Source organism: Vombatus ursinus, unplaced genomic scaffold, assembly GCF_900497805.2.
Source record: "Vombatus ursinus unplaced genomic scaffold, bare-nosed wombat genome assembly UNPS02011916.1, whole genome shotgun sequence".
Classification (NCBI taxonomy): domain Eukaryota; kingdom Metazoa; phylum Chordata; class Mammalia; order Diprotodontia; family Vombatidae; genus Vombatus; species Vombatus ursinus.
Window position 1 is genome coordinate 2,361,953 of NW_020951694.1, and position 19,790 is coordinate 2,381,742.

At 37.9% G+C, this 19,790-nt stretch overlaps 1 protein-coding gene across 6 annotated transcripts in view; it reads left to right on the forward strand.

Annotated features, from left to right (window-relative positions):
• Positions 1-17,627, forward strand: part of NDEL1 (nudE neurodevelopment protein 1 like 1) — an 88,389-nt gene extending 70,762 nt beyond the window's left edge. For 3 of the 6 annotated variants that reach the window (XM_027857078.1, XM_027857075.1, XM_027857074.1), the window contains 3 exons: positions 2,051-2,142; positions 3,786-3,937; positions 15,621-17,627. In XM_027857078.1, coding sequence (XP_027712879.1) covers positions 2,051-2,142; positions 3,786-3,937; positions 15,621-15,711 — 335 coding nt within the window. In that variant the 3' untranslated portion in view covers positions 15,712-17,627. Of the gene's footprint in view, positions 1-2,050; positions 2,143-3,785; positions 3,938-7,115; positions 7,151-7,587; positions 7,653-15,620 lie in introns of those variants that run through there. The other 3 variants (XR_003568663.1, XM_027857077.1, XM_027857076.1) reach the window with 3 other exon arrangements.
• The last annotated feature ends 2,163 nt before the right edge of the window (positions 17,628-19,790 follow it).

The window sequence follows — 19,790 nt, forward strand, 5'->3', positions numbered from 1 at the left end:
GCCAGACTATTTTCCAGTTTGTCTAGTAATTTTCATCAAATAGGGAATTCTTTCCTAGATATGTTTTTGAGTTCTTTTGACACTGTTACCGAATTAAATTTTTTCTGATTCTTCCTTGTCTATTCTGGTCTTTTGATCTACTTTGATGTTTTTAGCCAGTACCAAAATAGTTTTGATAACTTGACTTTATAATTTAGTTTAAGGTCAGAAATACCATTCATCTTTTTTAAAAAAAATCAGTATTCTAGATCTACCATCTCTCCAAATAAATTCTGTTATTATTTTGTCTAGCTTTGTGAAGAATTGTCCCTTTGCAGTTTGATTTCTGTAGCATTAAATCTTAAATTTAGCTAGTACCAAATATCCCTCCAGTTATTTAAGTTGTTTTTTATTTCTTTAAGGAATTTTTTGTAGTTCTTTCTTCATGGGTATTGAGTATGCTTTGGTAGATTGATTCCTGGGTATTTTATGCATTTGCTGTTTACTTTGAATAGAACTTTCTGTTATTGCTTCTCATATTTTGTTATTGTTACAAAGAAACATTGGTATTTGTTGGTTTATTTTGTCGCCTTCAACTTGACTGAAACTTAATTGTCTCAATTAGTTTCTTTGATGATTCCCTAGTATTTTTAAAGCACACCATCATAAGAACAGGTATAGGGACTAGATCTGTAATTTCACTGGTACAGGAAATTACTAGATGCAGAAGGCCCCTCTAACCAATGCAGATGAGCACTGACTCTGCAATTTTAAATCTTATTAGAGTTTAAAATCTCTAAAGTCTCTCACGTACAGATAGTAACATTGCCAAGGTCATGCAATCAGTACAGTGCTTGAAGCAAGACTGGAATTTAGGTCTTCCTGCCTCCAGAGCCAGCTCTGTTGTGCTCACCAAACCTTGCTTCCTCTAGTAATAAAGCATTATGTCATGGGTACAAAGGGATAGTCTTATCTCTGCTTATGTTTATACATTTAATTTTTTCTCTTTGTTTTATTGCAAGCATTTTTAGAACTGTGTCACATAACATCAGGGAAAAAGGCAGTCCTTACTTTACTCCTGTAGATACTAGTAAAGTTTCTAGTGTTTTCCCATTGCATATAAGAGTAGCTTTTGATTTTAGGTGATCCTTCTATGCCTGTACTTTGTAGAATTTTTAGTATAAATAAGTTTTATACTGTGTTTTATACTTTTTGCTGTTTATACAATTGTATAAAATTTGGGATTAAAAAATGTGATTATTAGCATGCTTTTGCCCTTTATTCTAGCATTCTGTAATCAACATGGGAGGGTGGGGTGGATTCAAGAACATAGGGTCAAATCCATACTATAATGAAGCATTGGAGTAGAACTTTGTGGAGAGTTTGTTTTTCATTTATTTTACTAATGTTGTGACTTTTTTGGAGGAGTAGACATGTTCCCCTTTCTCATCTTCGTAACATTTCAACTTGGTAGCCTTGGCTAAAGAAATAAAAACTAGTATATAATTTAGAACAGATTTTCACTCAGATTTTCCTGTGTCTACTCAGTCTAGCATTTTCTTTTGCTCCTGGAGAAGGTTCTTCAATCTTGTCTCCAAAATGAGCTTTCTGTGTTTTCAAATGAGATAATATATTTAAAGTGTTTAGGGAAGCAGAAAATACTTCAGTTATTATTAGTATTTCATGAGCAAAATTCATTTTTGAAATTGGTAGTTGCATGTTGTACTTGTACCATAGATGAGTGCACAGGCTAAATGTGTATTTATAAATGGTTTCAACAGCTACAGAATCTATTCTCTATTATCTTGGTATTTATTTTTACTTTGCATGGAGAACAAAGTCTGTGGTAAATCCGGAATTGGCTATGGCTTCATGCTAGTGCTAAATCCATTTTGCTCTGTTTCCTTTGAAGCAGGAGACATGAAGGAGAGGAAGATGTGTGTACATTTAGGACTAATTTAATCATTAAAAAGTAGGGATAGGAGTTATGAAACAGGTTATGCTTATGATGAATAAATGTAGTATGTGCAAAACTTAGAGAATTATAAACACATGTCTTTATTTCCTCCAGGTATACCAAATGGTTTTGGTACCAGCCCACTAACTCCTTCTGCAAGGATATCAGCATTAAACATTGTGGGGGATCTCTTGCGGAAAGTAGGGGTGAGCACTCAGCTATTTATCCCTTTAAGTTTCAGTTACCATGTGGTTACTCTATTATGTTGAAAGCAAAGAATAGAAGGGAACCCTTCTTACTATGAAGAAAATGTTTAAACTGAGAAACTATAGGATGTAGTGTCTTGAAGACTTTTTAATAGAAAACCAAATTTACATTTCTGTTTTTTGTTTTTTAGCAAGGCATGATGAATCCAACTTAATTATTCATTTGATTGAGTTTTTTTACCTTTACTCCCTTCCTGCCTTGATGCTGGTTCAATAAACCTCTAAGGATAAATGGAAAAGGGGAAGGAGTTTAGGTTTCAATCTTTTAGTCTCCTTACTTGTTGAAAGTTCTCTTAAAAATATGGAGTGGAAACTGAATGAGTTAGCTGTTGTCAGCAATACAGAATCCAAGACAATTCCAAAAGACTCATGATGAAAAATTCTGTAGACATCCAGAGAAAGAACTAATGGGGTCTGAATGCAGATTGCAGCATAGTATTTTTCACTTTCTTTATTTTTTTTTCCATGGTTCTTTTTTTTCTTTTGGTCTCTGTCTTCTTTTGCAGCATAACTAATATAGAAATATATTTTGTATAATTGCACATGTATAACCTATATCAAATTGCTTACTGTCTCAGGGAGGGGGAAGGTGAGAGAGAGGTTTGGAACTTAAAAAATTTTTTTTAATGTTAAAAATTGTCTTTATGTGTGATTGGAGAAAAATAAAATATTTAAAATATGGAGTAGAAGTTCAAATTAATTTCTCAAATCATTTAATTATTTTTATGAATAAGATACCTTTCTTGCAATAGCTGTGCATGCTTTGTAAACCATAAAGTATTATATAATTGTGAACTAATAATATACTAGGCAGGTACCCCTAGTCCCTTATAGTCATATTGTTTATTATAAGAATTATTCTTTTTTTTTCCCGTGTGCCATATTTGTCCATCTATTAAGTGGAAGTAATGAGATAGATCATGTAGTTAACATGCTAATTTGGCTTCCCCAGTTTGGCAAAAAGCCATAGGAGGTTTTTAGGAGGCCTTATGAGAAATCACCAATATTTACTTTTTTGTGAACATTTTAATTATAGACATGAAGTATAAGAGATTATATGATAAAGTTGTACTTTAAAGAGCACCAGATCTGGAGTCAAAAGACTGGGGTTTAAATTCCAGCTCTTTTACTATCTGTGTAATCTGAAAAGCTAGCTAAATTTAGAAGAGCTCAAAGGAGATGTTTGGATATAATTAAAATTTGCATTATCATTCCCATGTAAAAAGTATGTATTCTTCTGTTGAAGACTGAATAGAGAACTAGGAGACCTGAAATCCATCCCTTGCTTTACCACTTTCATGTTAGAATTTTTATTAACTGTTAGGGTAGAGTGATATCTTGAGAATTCTTAAGTAATAATTCATTAAGTTTATAAAGTGTTTTGAGCTCCTTACAAAGAAACTTATTTTATTAGTTGATTATTGTTTGATTATAGCTCTAGTTTTCTAAGTTATTTAGATAGCCTATAGCCTTTATTATAAAATGGGCAAGTGGCATCAATTATCTATGAGAATGGTTTGAAATATAGATTCTTATATGCAGATACTGTTTTGATAAGCAAATTTTATTTCTTCTTTATTTAGGCCTTAGAATCCAAATTAGCTGCTTGCAGGAATTTTGCAAAGGATCAAGCATCACGGAAATCTTATATTTCAGGGAATGTTAATTGTGGCCTGGTGAATAGCAACAGCACAAAATTCTCTCGTTCAGGGCATACATCTTTCTTTGATAAAGGGTAAGTCCTAAAGAACATGGAAATTAATTTTTTTTGAGTAAGACATCGGGAAAAGTTACTGAATGACCAAGTGTGTTTAGTGAAACTTGATGTACTTGAAACATATAATACATAAATATACTTAGTTGTACAAATCCAGAAAGTGTAAACCAGTGGAAACTTGTTAAATTTAATCCAGGTCCCTTGAGATCTACATTGTGTGTCATTATCAACCAGATTAGAATAGAATTAATTCTATTCTAATTCACTCTCCTCTTGTTGACCCATAAAGGAAAAAACTTTGGGCTAACTGAAAGAAGTAAATACTTCTAAAGGTACCTCTGAGTCAGTAGCTTTTGAGCCATTTCCTCTCTGTTACTAATATTACTAGCATACGGAGTTCTTTTCTCCCATTTTCCCTGTGAAAGCAAAACATTAGTTACTAGAAGATTTCATGGACTTTTAAGGGATCCTGCATTATTTGTTTTGCTTATTAGCTATAACAAATATATGAAGGGTGTTAACGCCAGGTGTATTTAAGCCCCCTGTAAAAGTAACTTTTAGTTCTGTTTGCATAAACATATATAACTGAGTATCTTCATTATCTTTACCTTAGAAAGTTTGGCTCTGGAGCCAGGTAAATATTACTACTAATTAATGCTTTTTGATTAAAGGGCATTTTACTTTCAAAGCACACATCATTAGATCTAATAATCCTAACCATATTGCTGAAATTTTAAGTAATTTTTCTCCATCTCCTGGAGTTTCTGTGTGGATATACTCTCCCTGATAAGATGTAGGTAATTTTTCAGACGGACTTGAAGAATGGCCATATTTTACTCTGATTTAAAGGGAACAGATAAGATAAAATTTTGTGTGAAGGCTTCTGTTTACCTCAAGTGCTATGGAGAAAATAAAGGGGCATCCTTTATATAAGATTTGGGTGTTGGAAACAACATCTAGAAGATACATTAGATTTTTATCTAGTGACTTCTGATTGTCTCTAATATATTAGTTATTTTCTCTCCTTTTTGAGTCATGTTCTCTAGGAAATCTATCCAACCTGTTAATGCCATTCCAGGGGAACTGAGATAAACTATAATTTCCCTGATGAAATGCATTATTATCTTAGAGACATACTTATGTGTATTCCTTTAAATTATATTCAGTCCAGAATCCCCTGTTATTCTGTTCTCATTTAAAGTTCAGAGTATCTGAAGTTCTTTTTAGTTGTAGGAAGCCTATTAACAACTTGATGGGAGTAGGGGGAGGAGTGGGTAGATGATGTGAGGATGAAGGAAGATTTTGAACTGGAATATATTTTCACATAGAAACAATGTCTTAAGTGTTGGTTTGGGGTGATCAATACAATACTAATTGTGTGTACTAGCATAATATAGTATAATACTACTGTAATCATGTTATGGACTGAAGATATTTTTGTGAACTGGCCTAGGAATTTAGCCACCAGTTAAAATACTTCCTGTGAGAAAATGTGCTTCTGGCTTTAAACATCTGACCTATAGATAAATTTTTGGAGCTCTAACCCTTTTGTAGGTTGGGAACTTTATTTGTTTATGTTCTGTTGTTTTTTCAGGTCACTGAATTATGGCTAAAAAAATAAGGCTAGTTAGAAACGTGAAGAAAGATAAATCTATGGTCGTTGTATTTCCTGGTAGATGGGAGAGCTTGTGTGGAGGCCAGATGGTGCTCTGATGCTTCTTTTGGGCAAGGGGACACCATCTCTCTGGCTTCAGTTAACCTGAGGTTCATTTATTGACATTTACTGTGTGTCAGCATATACCAGCTTTGGAACAGTATTAAAAACGTTTTTATTTGAATTGCTTGTGATTTAAAAAAAACCCAAAAACAAGAGATTGAAAAACTTTATTGTATGTCTAAATCCCAGTGGAAAAAAGATATTGAATTATCAAAATAATCTGTACCAACCTATTTAGAGGACATTTCTCCAGAGATGACTCTTGATGCCTGTCTCTGTAGGTGGCATTTTGATTAGACTGAATGATTTCTAAGGCCTACCATTCTGCAACATTTCTAACATATCAACTTCCATGTTCTGTTGTTCAGGCCTTCTCTCTGTCTCCCGCAGCTATTAAGAGTCCTTTCTTTTTCCTTGTTCATGAATTAGGTACCTTTCTGAGGGCTCACTTTTTCGAAGTTACTTTCTAACAGCTTGCTTCTATTCTTATGTGTTATTGTGAGCTGAAGAAACCCTAGGCAGCAGCATAGGAATAAGGGTCGTTTGAAAGGACAGGGGCTCAGTCCCTTCCAGTGACAGATTTGGAACTGTAGACATATAGGAGCTCTTCAACACCTAGCACAGTGTCTGGCATGTTATTTAATAAATGCTTGTTGACTGATTGACATCTGTGGCAATAATTTTGGAAACCTTTCTGGAAACTTAAATGTAGCATGCCTACCAGGGGCAGTCTTTAGAGAAACAAACTTATAAGTAATTTGGGTTTATTTGTGGGAATTAGACTCTTAGTTGTCTTATTCAAAAGGAGACAAATATGTAACACTTTTAGGCCTTGTTGTTAGTATTGTTCTTTGGTGAATTTTTTTTTTCCAGCTATATAAAACCTTAGCACTGGTTGATTAGAATTTTTTTTCTTTTCTCTGTCACAACTCTTTAAATGGATCAACTAGTGATGTATGCTCTTCTATCTAATCTAGTCCTCTGTACTTGTTTAGATGAAGGAACTAAAGAACAGCAGTTAATTATGTCATTTGACCTATCCAAGGATATCGATTCGAGTCTCTACTTCTACCACTACTTTGCTGTGTATTGAAGGCATATCTCTCTGGGACTCACATTACTCATTGAGCAAACTGGATGGTCTCTAGTGTATGACTTTAGGTCAAGCTTTGTTCTCAAAAAGCAGATAGGGTTTCACTTAGAATCATCATTTTCTATTTTCTTTGACTTTGAAAATGATAGTTTGTTAAGTTCATAATAATACAAAAGACAATATAATTAAAATAAAAATTGCTATTTGATACCTGCTGAAGTATAATGCTAGAAAGGAAAGACAATGCGTTATGTTGGCCAGCAGCCTTTAAACAGTCTAATTTCTGGTGGGCTTTGTGCACATTTGCATGTGTTAATTTTTCATAAATTGTGTGAAAATAGTCTGTGTTGCTATTTACATAAATTGTTTCCTTTTTTTTTTCTTAGGCAAGAAAAAGTCATATTCCCCACCTTGTTCATGGGTAATTGAATTATTTTGCTGTGGTTGGGCGCATTCTTTGAATCCTGGTGTCTGATTTAGAGACATTAACCAAAATTCAGCATACTAACTGCATGGGCCTGACTCAATTCAGTTCATCAAATAAGACTTGCTCTGTGCCAGCACTGTGCCGGGGATACAAAGACAAAAACCACCCTTAAGGAACTTCTATTCTTTTCCCAGTTTTAACCAGCTTATAGCTCATTAGTGACCAGTTTTGAACTGGCTACATATTGCTAGTTACATTCTACTTTTAGAAAGAGTTGAAAGAGCTTCAGTTCTGGTTCTAGTACCACTGAACAGCTCTTGTCTCCTCACACTCACCCCACAAATCCATTCTGTTGCTAAATCTTGTCATTTCTGCAAACATCTCTTACGTGTTCCCTTTTTTCTACTCGCATGCCTGCCACCCTGGTGAAGGCCCATATTACCTTATACCTGGACTAGTACAAAAACCTTCTAACTGGTAACTGGGCCTGAAGTCTATCTCCATACCAGTCAATCTTCCACTCAGCTGCCAAGCTCATATTTCTGAAGTGTGGGTCTGACCACGTCACACGCAAAGTGAGTTTCAGTTACTCCCTACACTGTCATGATCAAATATAAAGTCTTTTCTTTAACATTTAAAACTCTTCATAGCCTGAACAGCCCTCTTGTATCTTTCCAGTCCTCTTACACTTTATTCACCTTTATACAATTGTATGTACAATTCAGCAACACTGGCCTACTTGGAAATCCTTTAACACGATGCCACATATCCCATCTCCCTTCCTTTGATGTTCCCCATGCCTGGAATACTCTGTTCTCACCTTTCCTCTTTGTTTCCCTGATTTCTAAACTCAGCTCAAAGCGTACCTTCTGCAGGAGGCTTTCCCAGTGTCCCCAGCTGCTAATGCCTTCTTCTTTCAGATTACCATTATCTACTCTGTATATATGTATGAACCTAGTTATATACATGTTGTCTTTCCCATCAGAATATACAGTCTTTGAGGGCAGGGACTGTGGTTTTTTTTTTGTTTTTGGTTTTTTTTTTTGTCCTTCTTTGTATCAGCACAGCACTTAGCTCATAGTAAGTCCTTAATAAATGCTTGTTGGTCGACTGGCTGACTGATTAGAAGTTCTTTCTTTCTTTTGAGGGATCAGCAACTATTTTTAAACTTTCTGCTTATGTTACACTATAGGTGAATAGGGATTTGTTTTTTTAGTACTTTGGTAATAAGACCTAGATTTAACTCCCGATGGAAGCCTCCAGAAAGACCTGAGTAGAAATATGCCCTAGGAGTAAAGTCCATGGTTATATTTTCAGTTCTCCTTTCTCTTCTCCTCCCTAGTAGCTGCTTTTCTATTTGTCTTTTAGACACAGCCTAAGTTATTTCTCTTGATTCTCACAAAACCCTGTAGGTTAAGGTAGTGATGCGCTTTGGCACTAGTGACTAATGTGGTCAGGGCTTTAGGTAAAGTGAAGCCAGGCGTTACTTCATCATAATCTAATGTGATTTTGTGGGTTTCATATTGTTACCTAATATTTTTTGCATTTCCAAATCATAACTTATATGTGTTCCCTTATTCTTACCTATTTTAGGATGCAGGAGTTGGACCCCAGAGTGAGTGAGAGTAACGTATAGAGAAATTGATGTAATTTCTCCAGTGATTTCCCATTTTCAAAACACCAGGGATGATGACAATATGAAAACTGCAACTGTTCCTGAGAAGCAGCTTTTTTTTCCCCATTAAATCCATTCAGAGCAATTGTAGTTAGCTTTAATGGCATCTAGGCATTCTTGACTTTGTAGAGTCATGAGGAAGGATCTTGTAAAGTGTGAAGTACTGTAGAAATGTGGCTAGTAGTCATAGCTACACAATACTTTTATTATGTCCAGGCCACTTCCATTCTAGTTTCCATTGTCTTCTCCCAGTTAAAACTGTTCTTGCTGAGACCTAAGGCAACTTTTTTATGGTTATAGACCTAAAGTTCTCTTCTGCTTTTATCCTTTCTTTTACTCCATTCGAGTCATGCAACATTGTACAGTGGAAAGACTGCTGAGAGACCTAGGTTCTACTCTAGCCTGTGACACTGCAGGATCTTGGCCAAATAACCGTATAAGTGCAACTCTTATGGAGAGACAGCATGATATAGTTCATTGGTTTTCTGTGTGTGGTCCAAGGTTCCTAGGGATCCCCAATACCATTTCAGAAGTCCTTGAGGTTAGAACAGTTTTCATAATAATACTAAGACTTTATTTGCCTGTTAAGATACTCATCACTTTTTCAAGGTAGCTGGGTAGCACAGTAGTTAGAGCCTGGAATCAGGAAGACCTGAATTCAAATCTGGCCTCAGACACATACTAATTGTGTTACCCTAGGCAAGTCACTTAACCTATTTGCCTCAGTTTCCTCAGCTGTAAATTAGGGATAACAATACCTAACTCAGGTTTCCCTCCCCTCCCTCTGCGTGACACTAGCTTTGTTTTTGGAAAATACTTTTTTTATAAAAGTTATTTATGTTAACATGAAATGTATTTGTTATTTTTAATGAATTAATTAATATTTTAAAAATTTATCAGTTTTAATTTCCAGTATATAAAACCCACATAAACAAAGCTGAATAATTTTTAAGAGTGTAAAGGGTCCTGAGACCAAAAAATATGAAAACCCCTGGTCTAGTGGAAAGTATGCTGGATTTAAGAGCAACTTGAGAATCAAGCCAGGCCAGCCTCTAATCATTACCAGCTCAACAATGGAAACTCACCTCTCTGACTCTCAGTTTCTTTATTTGTCAAATGGCGATAATACCTGAAGTACCTCGTCATTGGTTGATTACGAGGCTGAAATAGCATAATATGTATAAAGTGCTTTTCCACTCTTAAAGCCTTATACCAGTATCAGCTATTACTATCAGCTATTTTTCAGTTGGTAGAGCATGACAGACACCTCTGAGGCTGTACTCATGCTGATTTTCTCTCCTTTTATCATTTGATTTCACCTTACCCATGTCCATCCTCACAGCTCAATCTAGATTTTAGTGATCTCTTATTTGAATTCCTGATCTCTGCTAGGAGTGCTACTATGGTTGTTGAATAGTAGTGTGACTAAAATATTTTTCAGCTTTGGGAAGGTGTGGGAGGCCTGAGTTGTAGTCTTGGCTCTTCTACTTACTACTTGTTTGACCTTAGGTTAATCACTTCCCCTCAGTGCCTCAATTTGTGTGTGTGTCTTTTTCCTGTAAAATTAATTTGAGCTAGATGATCTTTAAAGTTCCTTTTAGCTTTGATGCTTCTATGACTACCTCAGTAGCACTTACGGTTTAGAGGCCTCCTAGAAGCCTTTGACTAAGTTCATCTTAGAGCCTACACAGTATTATTTTCTTCTGGAAAGAGTCCCCTTTTGCCAGCAAGCAGTTTTAAAAATTGCTGTCCTTGTTACTCAGAGTGGGCATTTATTTTTTAGTATCTTGGTAACTGGACTTTCTGTGAGGTCTGGATTTAATTCCTCTTCTCTTATGGAAACTGGAAGTCCCAAGTATTATTTTTCCCAGGGGCAAAGTATGTATGTATTTATGTATGTATGATATGTATGTATGTGTGTGTGTGTATGTGTGTGTGTGTGTGTCTCTCTGTCTCTCTTTCATCTACTTCCCCTCAGTTCCCTCCCCCCATCATCTTTGATATCTGCCTTTTCATTTGCCATTCAGTTAGAGAAATAGGGCATATGTTATGTCATCTGATCCTCATAACAGTTTCTGAGGTAAAGAGTTATCTCCTTTATCTCTATAAAGTATTTTTCTCCATTTTACAGATTCAAAAGCCTGAGACTCTGAGAGATGAAATTGACATGACTAGTAGGAGGTAGAGCTGAGACTCAATCCCTGGTCTTTTTTATTCCGAGTTGAGTGCTGTCTTCATTCACTGTATAGAAAAGGAATTGAGGTGACTTTTGGGCAAGAAAAGGGGTCCATTAATACGTGTCATTGAGATAGTTATTTGTCTCCCCGTATGAAAGTATTTTCAGCAGCAAAAATCTGTTGAGCACTAAAACACCTGGTCATGAAGACGTGTTTTGAGAGATACTGAATCTGCCAAAGGGCATCAAAATCTGAGGTTTTAACCCAAATCTAGGATTTTGCACAAGACAGCCTTACAGACCTTATTGTTTCTCACATTGGGGATACAGTAAGAATTATGAGTATGGACTCCGGTAGTCTGTGAATGCTTCATAGAATAGCTGGGACTTGAAGTGAACCATGAAGTATGGGTAGGATTAGAAATCTTTTGATTCTTTGAGATCTTGTTTCTTATGCCTTTGTGCTCACACAGGGAAGTAGAGAAGGTAGAAAGGAAATTTATTGAAATCCTGGCGCTCAGAAGAGGCTGCACAAAACTGGATAAGTAACTTATCTCATGGCCTGCCATGAAGTGAAAATCTCAGAGTTGGAAGGGTTTTCTGAGGTCATCTAGTCCAATATGAACCTGAACAAGATACCACTCTACAGCACTTAGTCATCTAACCTTTGCTTGAAGAAGGGATTTCTCCCTCTAATGTGGGGGAATCTATTTTCCCAAAGCAGTTCTTTCCATTTTTAGAGATCTCTAGTTGTTAGTTTTCCTTATGTTATGCTGAAATCTCTTTTTATTATTTATAGTATCATAGCATGATAGATTTAGAACTAGAAGGAACCTTAGGGGTCTTGTAGTCCAGCCCCTGCATTTTGCTGATGAGGAAGCTAAGGTCCTGAAAAGGGAATTGAGTTGTCCATTATCACACTGGGCTAAGATTTGAACACAGGCCCTCCAACTCCATATCTAGCACTTTCCCCATTGTTTCAACCATTACTCCATGGACTTTTCTCTTGGGCCAAACAGAACAAATTCAGACCCTCTTAGGACCATTTAAATACTTGAATTTATCATGCCTCATAATTGCTAAATCTAATTACCTCTTGATCCTAATTGCCTTTTTAATCTCTGCAACCATTGACAATATTAGTCACCCTCTTCTGATCTTCTCTACTCTCTAGGTTTTCATGAAACTACCCTCTCTGGTCCTGCTATCTGTCTGACTGATCCTTCTCAGTCTCTTTTATTGGATGTCTCTAAGAGTCTGTCCTTCTCTTTTCCCTCTATACCAGTGATTCTGAACCTTTTAGTGTTAACCCCGTTGGTCTGGTGAAGACTATGAATTTCTCAGAATAATGTTTTTAAACAATTGAAAGAAATGCCATATATATACACATATATATATATATACATACATATATATATATATATATATATATATATATTTTTTTTATGTGAGGCAATTGGGGTTAAGTGACTTGCCCAGAGTTACACAGCTAGTAAGTGTTATGTGTCTGAGACTGGATTTGAACTCAGGTCCTCCTGGCTCCAGGGCCAGTGCTCTATTCACTGTGCCACTGAGCTGCCTCTAAAAATGCTGTATTTCAGCTAAATGTTAGCAAAGATAAAGATGGTAATTTTTTTCCTTATCCAAGTTCATGGCCCTCTGAGACCTTAGCTAAAAAACCCTACTCTTTATTATCTCATTTGATGATCTTATCCTATGGGGTTCAATTCTGATCAGATGATTTGCAGGTAAATTTATCCAGCTCTCTTCTGAGAGCTGTATTTCTTCAGTATTGCTTCACCAAATGTCTGTTAGACATCTTGAACTGGATGTCCTTTTTCACAAACTCAACATGATCAAAACAGAAATCATTTTTTTCCTCCCAAAGCCTCCTCTTTTCTGAACTTTGCTATTATTACAGTCAAGGATACCACCACCTAGCTATCTAGGCCCACAACCTCAGTGTCAGCCTTGACTCCTCAGTAATACTCACCTCATATATCCAGTCTTGTCATTTCAGCTTTCACAGAATCTCACCCATGTCTCCTCTCCACCCACAAAGCCAACACCCTGGTGCAGACTTTCATCACCTCACACTGGACATTTGCAATAGGTTCCTTTTTGGCTTCCTGCCTTCTCTCTCCCTAATCCACTATATCTTCCATTCAGCTGCCAAAGTGAGTGGAACTTTTTGAAGTGCAGGCCTGACCATTTCCCCCTCGCCCCCAAATATCAGTAAATTCCAGTGGCTCCTCTCAGGGAGCAAATATAAATTACTCTGGATTTTAATAATTCTCTTACATAACCTGGCTCCTTCCTACCTTCCCATTCTACTTATTACATCTCCATAATCATGTAACACTGACCTCCTTACTCTTCTTGAGCACAGCATTCCAACTTCTATCTGTGTGCCTTTCCGCTGGTTGAGTCTCATGCTTGGACTGCTTTCCCTTCTCACCTGTGCTTCCTGGCTTCCCCTTATAGCTTCCTTTGAGCCTCAGCTCAGATCCCATCTTCTGCCAGAGGTTGATTCCCTTTCCTGTGAGATACACTTTGTATATTTCTACTTATGTCTCACGTATGTTCAGTTGTTTGCATTTTGTCTCCTCTATTAGTATGTGAACCCATATACAGCCCAGACTGTGTTTTTAAGCGATTCTTTGTGTACTTAGCACTTAGCATAATACCTGGCACTTAGTAAGCATTTAAATGCTTGTTGACTGAGGTCTTTAGACATCTTTAGCTTGACCCTTCATGTTGAGGATCTTTACTATCTTACTCACCTTCTTCCATAATCTTTCTGACTTTTACTTACTGGCTTTCAAACAGGCCTCCCCAGGTTGTCTGTGTCATTTAAGCCAATGCACAATGAATAAAAATAAGCAAGTCCCCCTAGTAGGGTGGGCCTACCTGCAACTGGTATTTGGCATTCGTTAGTTGAACATTGAACTCTTTGAAGCAGCATCTGTATTTGGGCCTTTATCTTCATTTCATACTACTGGTGGCAATATGCCCCTTTTTTGCTTTGCTTATAGTCAGTAAATGACTGTTTTTAGTATTTAAGCTGAATTTGTACTGAATTTGAGGTTTTTGTTTTGTTTTTAATTCTAGATGTCTTAATATCTACCCCGTCCCTCCTCATTGATGCCTTTCTTGTAACAAAAACAATTCATGACCCTGCCTCTTAATGGTAGTCCATTTGATTAATTGCCTCTGTATGCTTATTGTCATACTGAGCTGCATGTTCTGCATTTCTCTGCATGAAGCATTTCTCTTTGCTGAAGTTACTCTGGATATAGTTTTATAATCTAGTAGCTCTCAGGACTGGATCCTGATAAGATTATTCCCACTGTATGTTCATTGCCTTGGTTTACTCAGTGAAGTCACTGACCTCTTAATTCACCTTTGAAGTTATCCTTTCTTTCTTAAACATGCTGTTAACTGTATATTTTGCTTCCTAGAGTGTTTGGCTTATGATACTGAAATGCTCCCTCTGAACTTTTTGGGATCTTATTCACTCCTAATACCTTAACATAGAGAATTTTCTACTTCTCAGGGGAGGCCCTTAGACCCATGGGGGTGGGAGAGTGAGTCCTTCTGAGCATCAGACAAAGTTAGCCCTGGATTCACCCATCATCTTCCTGCCTTGATGTTGGCAGTTTCTGAAACGTGCCCCAGGCCTGCCTGCTTTGGGGGTTGGGAAGGAAGGTAGCAGAAAAGGAGTAATTGTGGACTTGGGGTGAGAGATGGAAAACCTGGAAAAAAATCATTTTGAAAATTTCTTTCTCTATGCTAGAAAAGAGCCACACTGATCCTTTCCTATCTGTGTTTTAAAATAAATTTCCAGACCACTATCTCTCTAAAATGCTAAATGTTCATTTTGAGCAGAATAGGTTATTCCATATGTATTGTTTTTCTTCTTAAACTACACATTGACTTTAGTTAAATTTCTGGGACTTGTACAATCTCTGCTTGTAAAGGAGCATGGAATTCCTCTTTCTCAAACCCTGGAGTTTGCTGTTTCTCTTTGTGCCTTGGCCCCTTGTTCACTAAGGGATGAAGGGAGGAAGGGAGGAAGAGAGAGAGAGAGGGAGAGAGAGCGAGCCCTGGGAGTTTGAACTGACACTGTCAGTTGGCTCCTGGGTGGGTGGGGGTTTCCTAGAGAGGGGAAGAAGGTCCTTCTATGATAGAGCTGTTTATTGTGTTACAACATTGAAGTAATCCCCATGGTCTGGGACATTTCTGGTGCTTGCAGTTTGGTCCCTAACTTGATTCTGCCAGGTTCTGGAATTGTCCCTTCATCTTTGTATTGGAGGCATGGCTGCGAAAGAGCTGCAGGTAATTGTGCTGCAGTTGTCGTGCACTCTTAACCGAGAGGGTGTGCACCAGGGCCAGTAACTAAGTTATCCAAGTTCTCTTTGTTTATTCTAATCTCCAGTGTCTAGAATGGGATACATAGTCCTTAAACAAAACAAAGCTAGTCCTTTGTACGGTTAGGGAACCATTGCTCGACAGGGGTGGCAGGTTTGGGGATGAAAAGGGAATTTCATGTTTGTACAATGATTTGTAAAAGGTGCTATGTCTTTGTTTCTCTCTCTTCTGTCACTTTCCAGGACAGTAAATGGCCTTGACCAAGTTCCTCCAACTGGTCTGGGCTCCTCCAGACCATCATCTGCTCCAGGTATGCTGCCTTTGAGCGTGTGAGCACCCAGTGTCCAGGTGGAGGACTCGGCCCTCCACTGATGAACAAGGATATACCTACACCTCACCTGTCTGTGCGCACACCTGCAAGGCCCAACTCATGCCCTTCTATCCACCTGCCTTCCCGTAGCCAGCAGATGGCATGCCAGCTGCATGCCATGGCAAACACCATGCCCACTGCCCTGCAGGACTCTGCTCAATGTTAACCCTGGTTATTTTTTCTTCTCACCATAGTGCCCATTGGTTTCACATGATTGCACTTTTGTGGGTCACAAGCTGATACGTGTATTACTTGGTTTCTCTGGATACAGAAGTTCCTGCTCACCCCCTCAGCCCAGCAGCCCTTCCTTGCTGTTCCAGTAGGAATCATTTGAGTGTAGGACCAGTGCAAATCTTGGAGTTCTCCAAAACCTCATATTGATGTGTGTCCTTCACCACAGCTTCTCCATCCCCACCCCCACCCCACAGCATCTCTCCTCCTGCCCCCCAAAAAGAGTCTTTTATAGCAAAAAGGCTTTTGTATTTTGGGGCCTCACTTCTGTCCTATATTCATGGTAGTCACGGACACAGGGCACGTTTTTCCTGTACCTTCTGAAGCCTTTTGAGCAGTTAGCATTTCTCTAGGCTCCTATCACCAAGAGCAGCATTTAGTCCTGGCTCATAGACAGCAATGAAAGGGGTCCCCAGAAAGTCCTAGGGGCCATGTTCTGGAGGACTTTGCAACTGTGAGGTGTGTCTCCTTCTCTCTGTGCCTCAGACTTGGTGGGGTTGACCACCCCCTCACCAGCTTTCCGGATCCTTCAGTTAAAAACACTATCTTCAGAGCACTTTTGTTTTATTCTCAGTGGGCCTAACCAGTTGAATTGGGAGGAGTTGAGTGGCTCATCTCCAAGGGGCAAAGAGAAGACTGCCCCTCAGAAGGGTAGGACTTTACGTGTTTTTCCTGTGCATCCTTTGATTATTCACATGCTGCATTTACTGTTTACATTTTTTTTGTATATAGATTTGTAAACATACTTGCCTGAGATATTTGTGCATAACTTGGGCTTTGTAGCATTATTTATTCAGAATCCATTTGGCATGTTTAATGACTTAGGATGGTGTCCTACTGGGCAGCTGTATAAGATCATCATGTGGTTTAAAAAATAACAAAACACTTCTCATCAAAATAAAGATCCTTTTTTGTGGAAACAGTGAATTTTACAGAAAAAGAAGATTGAAGTTGATTTATTGCCTGTATGAGAGAAAACAAAAATTGGAGAATACTAATGACTCAAGAAGTTCAAATCCATGACCCCATAAATCAGAAAGAGGAATTGATTTTTACCATGCAGGGGGCTTCCCTAAGGGTGTTAAGTTAGGGCAGGTATCGCAGAAGGAAAAGGCCCCGATTTTGCTTTGAAGGGCATATTCCTTGTTCCCTTTTTCTCTTTTTCCCCACCTATGCTGATGAAATGAGTGATCCTTAACCTCAAGATCGGAAGCAGGTGGAGGATAACCATGAAGCCTCATGAGCAGATTCCTACCATGTGCTTGTTAGGGTTAGTTTATGGGGGTAGATAGGGTGGATCCCACCATCATTTTTCATGAAGTGAGGTGTTACTTTTGTCACTCCATAATTTGAGGTCATTTCAAACTAGGCTTCTTAAATTTCAACTCAGAATTTTCACCTCATCTCTCAGGCTTGCTGATTAACACCAGGTGAGAGAAGGTTCCAGGTATTTGATAGCAGTGACAAGAACAGCTTCAGAAACCTGCAGACTGGACGCTCACAGCTCTCATTCGACAGGCTTTGAATACTACTTTTGTTACAACAGATGAACTCAGCATTAAGAGCAAGCAGAAACTAAAATGCTAAATAAGCAATATCAAGTAATATTTCACATTTGTAAAAAAAATAATAAAATATTATGCAAGTAGTCTCTGCTTTTAGACATACTGCATTCTTCTGGAGTCTGGGTTTTAAACAAGTTCTCCACAAGACTGAATCCTGACATCATTTGCATAGGTATCTTCCTCTACAGCAGCAAGGGAAGGTGGTATGCAAAGGCATCAGTGAAAAATGAGGCCTGCCTATTTTCATGGATGTAATCCTATTCATTTAAAGTTGCAACCTAGCCAGTGGAGGAATATCTGCCAACTTACAATTTTTAGGGGTTGGATCCTATTTTAGAGACTTACTAGGTGCTATCATGAACAAATAAGTTCTTAGAGTTTTGTGAAGAAATTGGTTTGTAAACATTAACATATACATGTGAATTATTATTAGGCTTGGTGATCATGGTACAGTGGAAGCAACCTGTTTGGAGTCAGATGACCTGGGTTCTAAATTAATTGTGTGACTTTGGGCAAATCACAGCCTCAGGTTCTTCCTCTATAAAATGGAGAGGTCAGACTACCCAATTTCTAAGGGTCCTTCCAGTTCTAAAATTTATTGTGAGGTTACTTCCACTTTTGATATTCTGTGATTCCCAGTAGCCTTTTATAGTGTTAGTTGTGTTCATTAACTTTTTTTATAGCTAAGGCCCCTTTCGTTTTCCTAGAGCGGAAATGATAAACATCAACCTGTTCCACACACCGGTATGTCCTCTCTGCCCATGACAGTCATTTCTTCTTTCCCTCCTGTTTCACACTGCTATTTCTCTCCATATCATTAGATTCTGCCCTTCTGCTCATGTCAGCCTTTTAAAGTACCTGCATAATTCTCTTTTCTTTCTAAGGGGTCAGTTTGGTAACTTCAGTCAATAAATAGTAAACCTTTAATAAACACCTAAAAACTCGGTTTCATTTCCTCTCATCCTGCCACCAAGACATCATTAGCTGTCATAGCCATGAGCTCCTGTTCATTTCTCTGCTACATGTACTCATTTGTAAAATGCAGCATTCAGTTCCATCGCCTGTAATTGTTTATCCAGGTAGTTGTACTTACTGATGGAATGTAAGAGCAAACTGATGTTATGAGCACTGGGTTGGGAGTCAGAGGTTTTGAGTTTAAATCCCAACTCAGCCACTTATTACCTTTACAGCCATGGGCAGATCTTTAAGGAGGGCTATTTTTTCTCATCTGTATAATAGGGGGAAGGGCTAGGTGACTTTTAAGGTTCAGAAGTTTTAAATCTATGTGTGAATCTGGTATTTGTGGCCCAAAAACACACTGCCTTGTAAGGGGGTAAACTAAAAGAAGTCATTCTTAGCTGAAGTTAAATTAATAATGAGTGTAAGTTTACCATATTTTGCCTTGGCAGCCTGTAATTTTATCACAACATCTCCCTAGCATTTTCTTCTATATAAACACCTGCCTATTGACACTGTTAGGGATGCTTTCCAGGAACTTGACCCTGTCAGTTGCCATTTTTACAAATCTTCCTTGTAGAAGGGGAAGGTACTGCTGACTAATTGATGAGATTCATATTTATAAGGGCAGAGATCTAGTGGTCAGCTGAGGCTTCAGTGAACAATCTCTTCTAGATGATGCAAGCTGGAAGTAAAGATAGGAAACAAAGATGAGCAGAGGGACAGGGACGTTTGCATTTAAAAAAAAATTACTGTTAAAAGGATGGCGTTGTGTTGGTCTTTATTAAAGTAAGACCTGTGCTGCTGGAAGGCAGAGGTAAATAATGATAGCTCTTGCTTTCATCTTGTAATAGATATAGACTTGTACACAGTTAAATGTAGTACAGATTAGAGTATGATGAGTGCCTATGAAATCAGTGCTATGAGAGTGATCCCTTCTGTGGGGGGATGGGAGGATTGTAGAAAAGGGCAGGCATCTGAGTTAGATCTTGAAAGATGAGCCTCTAGAGATGAGTATTTGTGTCAGGTATTTCAGAGAGGGCAGTTGTAAAACACTGGAAAGAATGGAATTCATTTAGGGGTGGGGAACATTCAGGATTTGGCTCTAGTGAACTGGAAGAAGATGAGGTTGGAGCCACATTATTAGGGCTAAATTCTAGACTGAGAAAATTATACTTCATTTAAGGGGCAATTTGGGATACATTAAGGTTTTTTGACATGACCAACTTAGAAAGTTACTCTGGCAGTGTTATGAAGGATGGATGGGAAGGGCAGGAATGGACATTGAG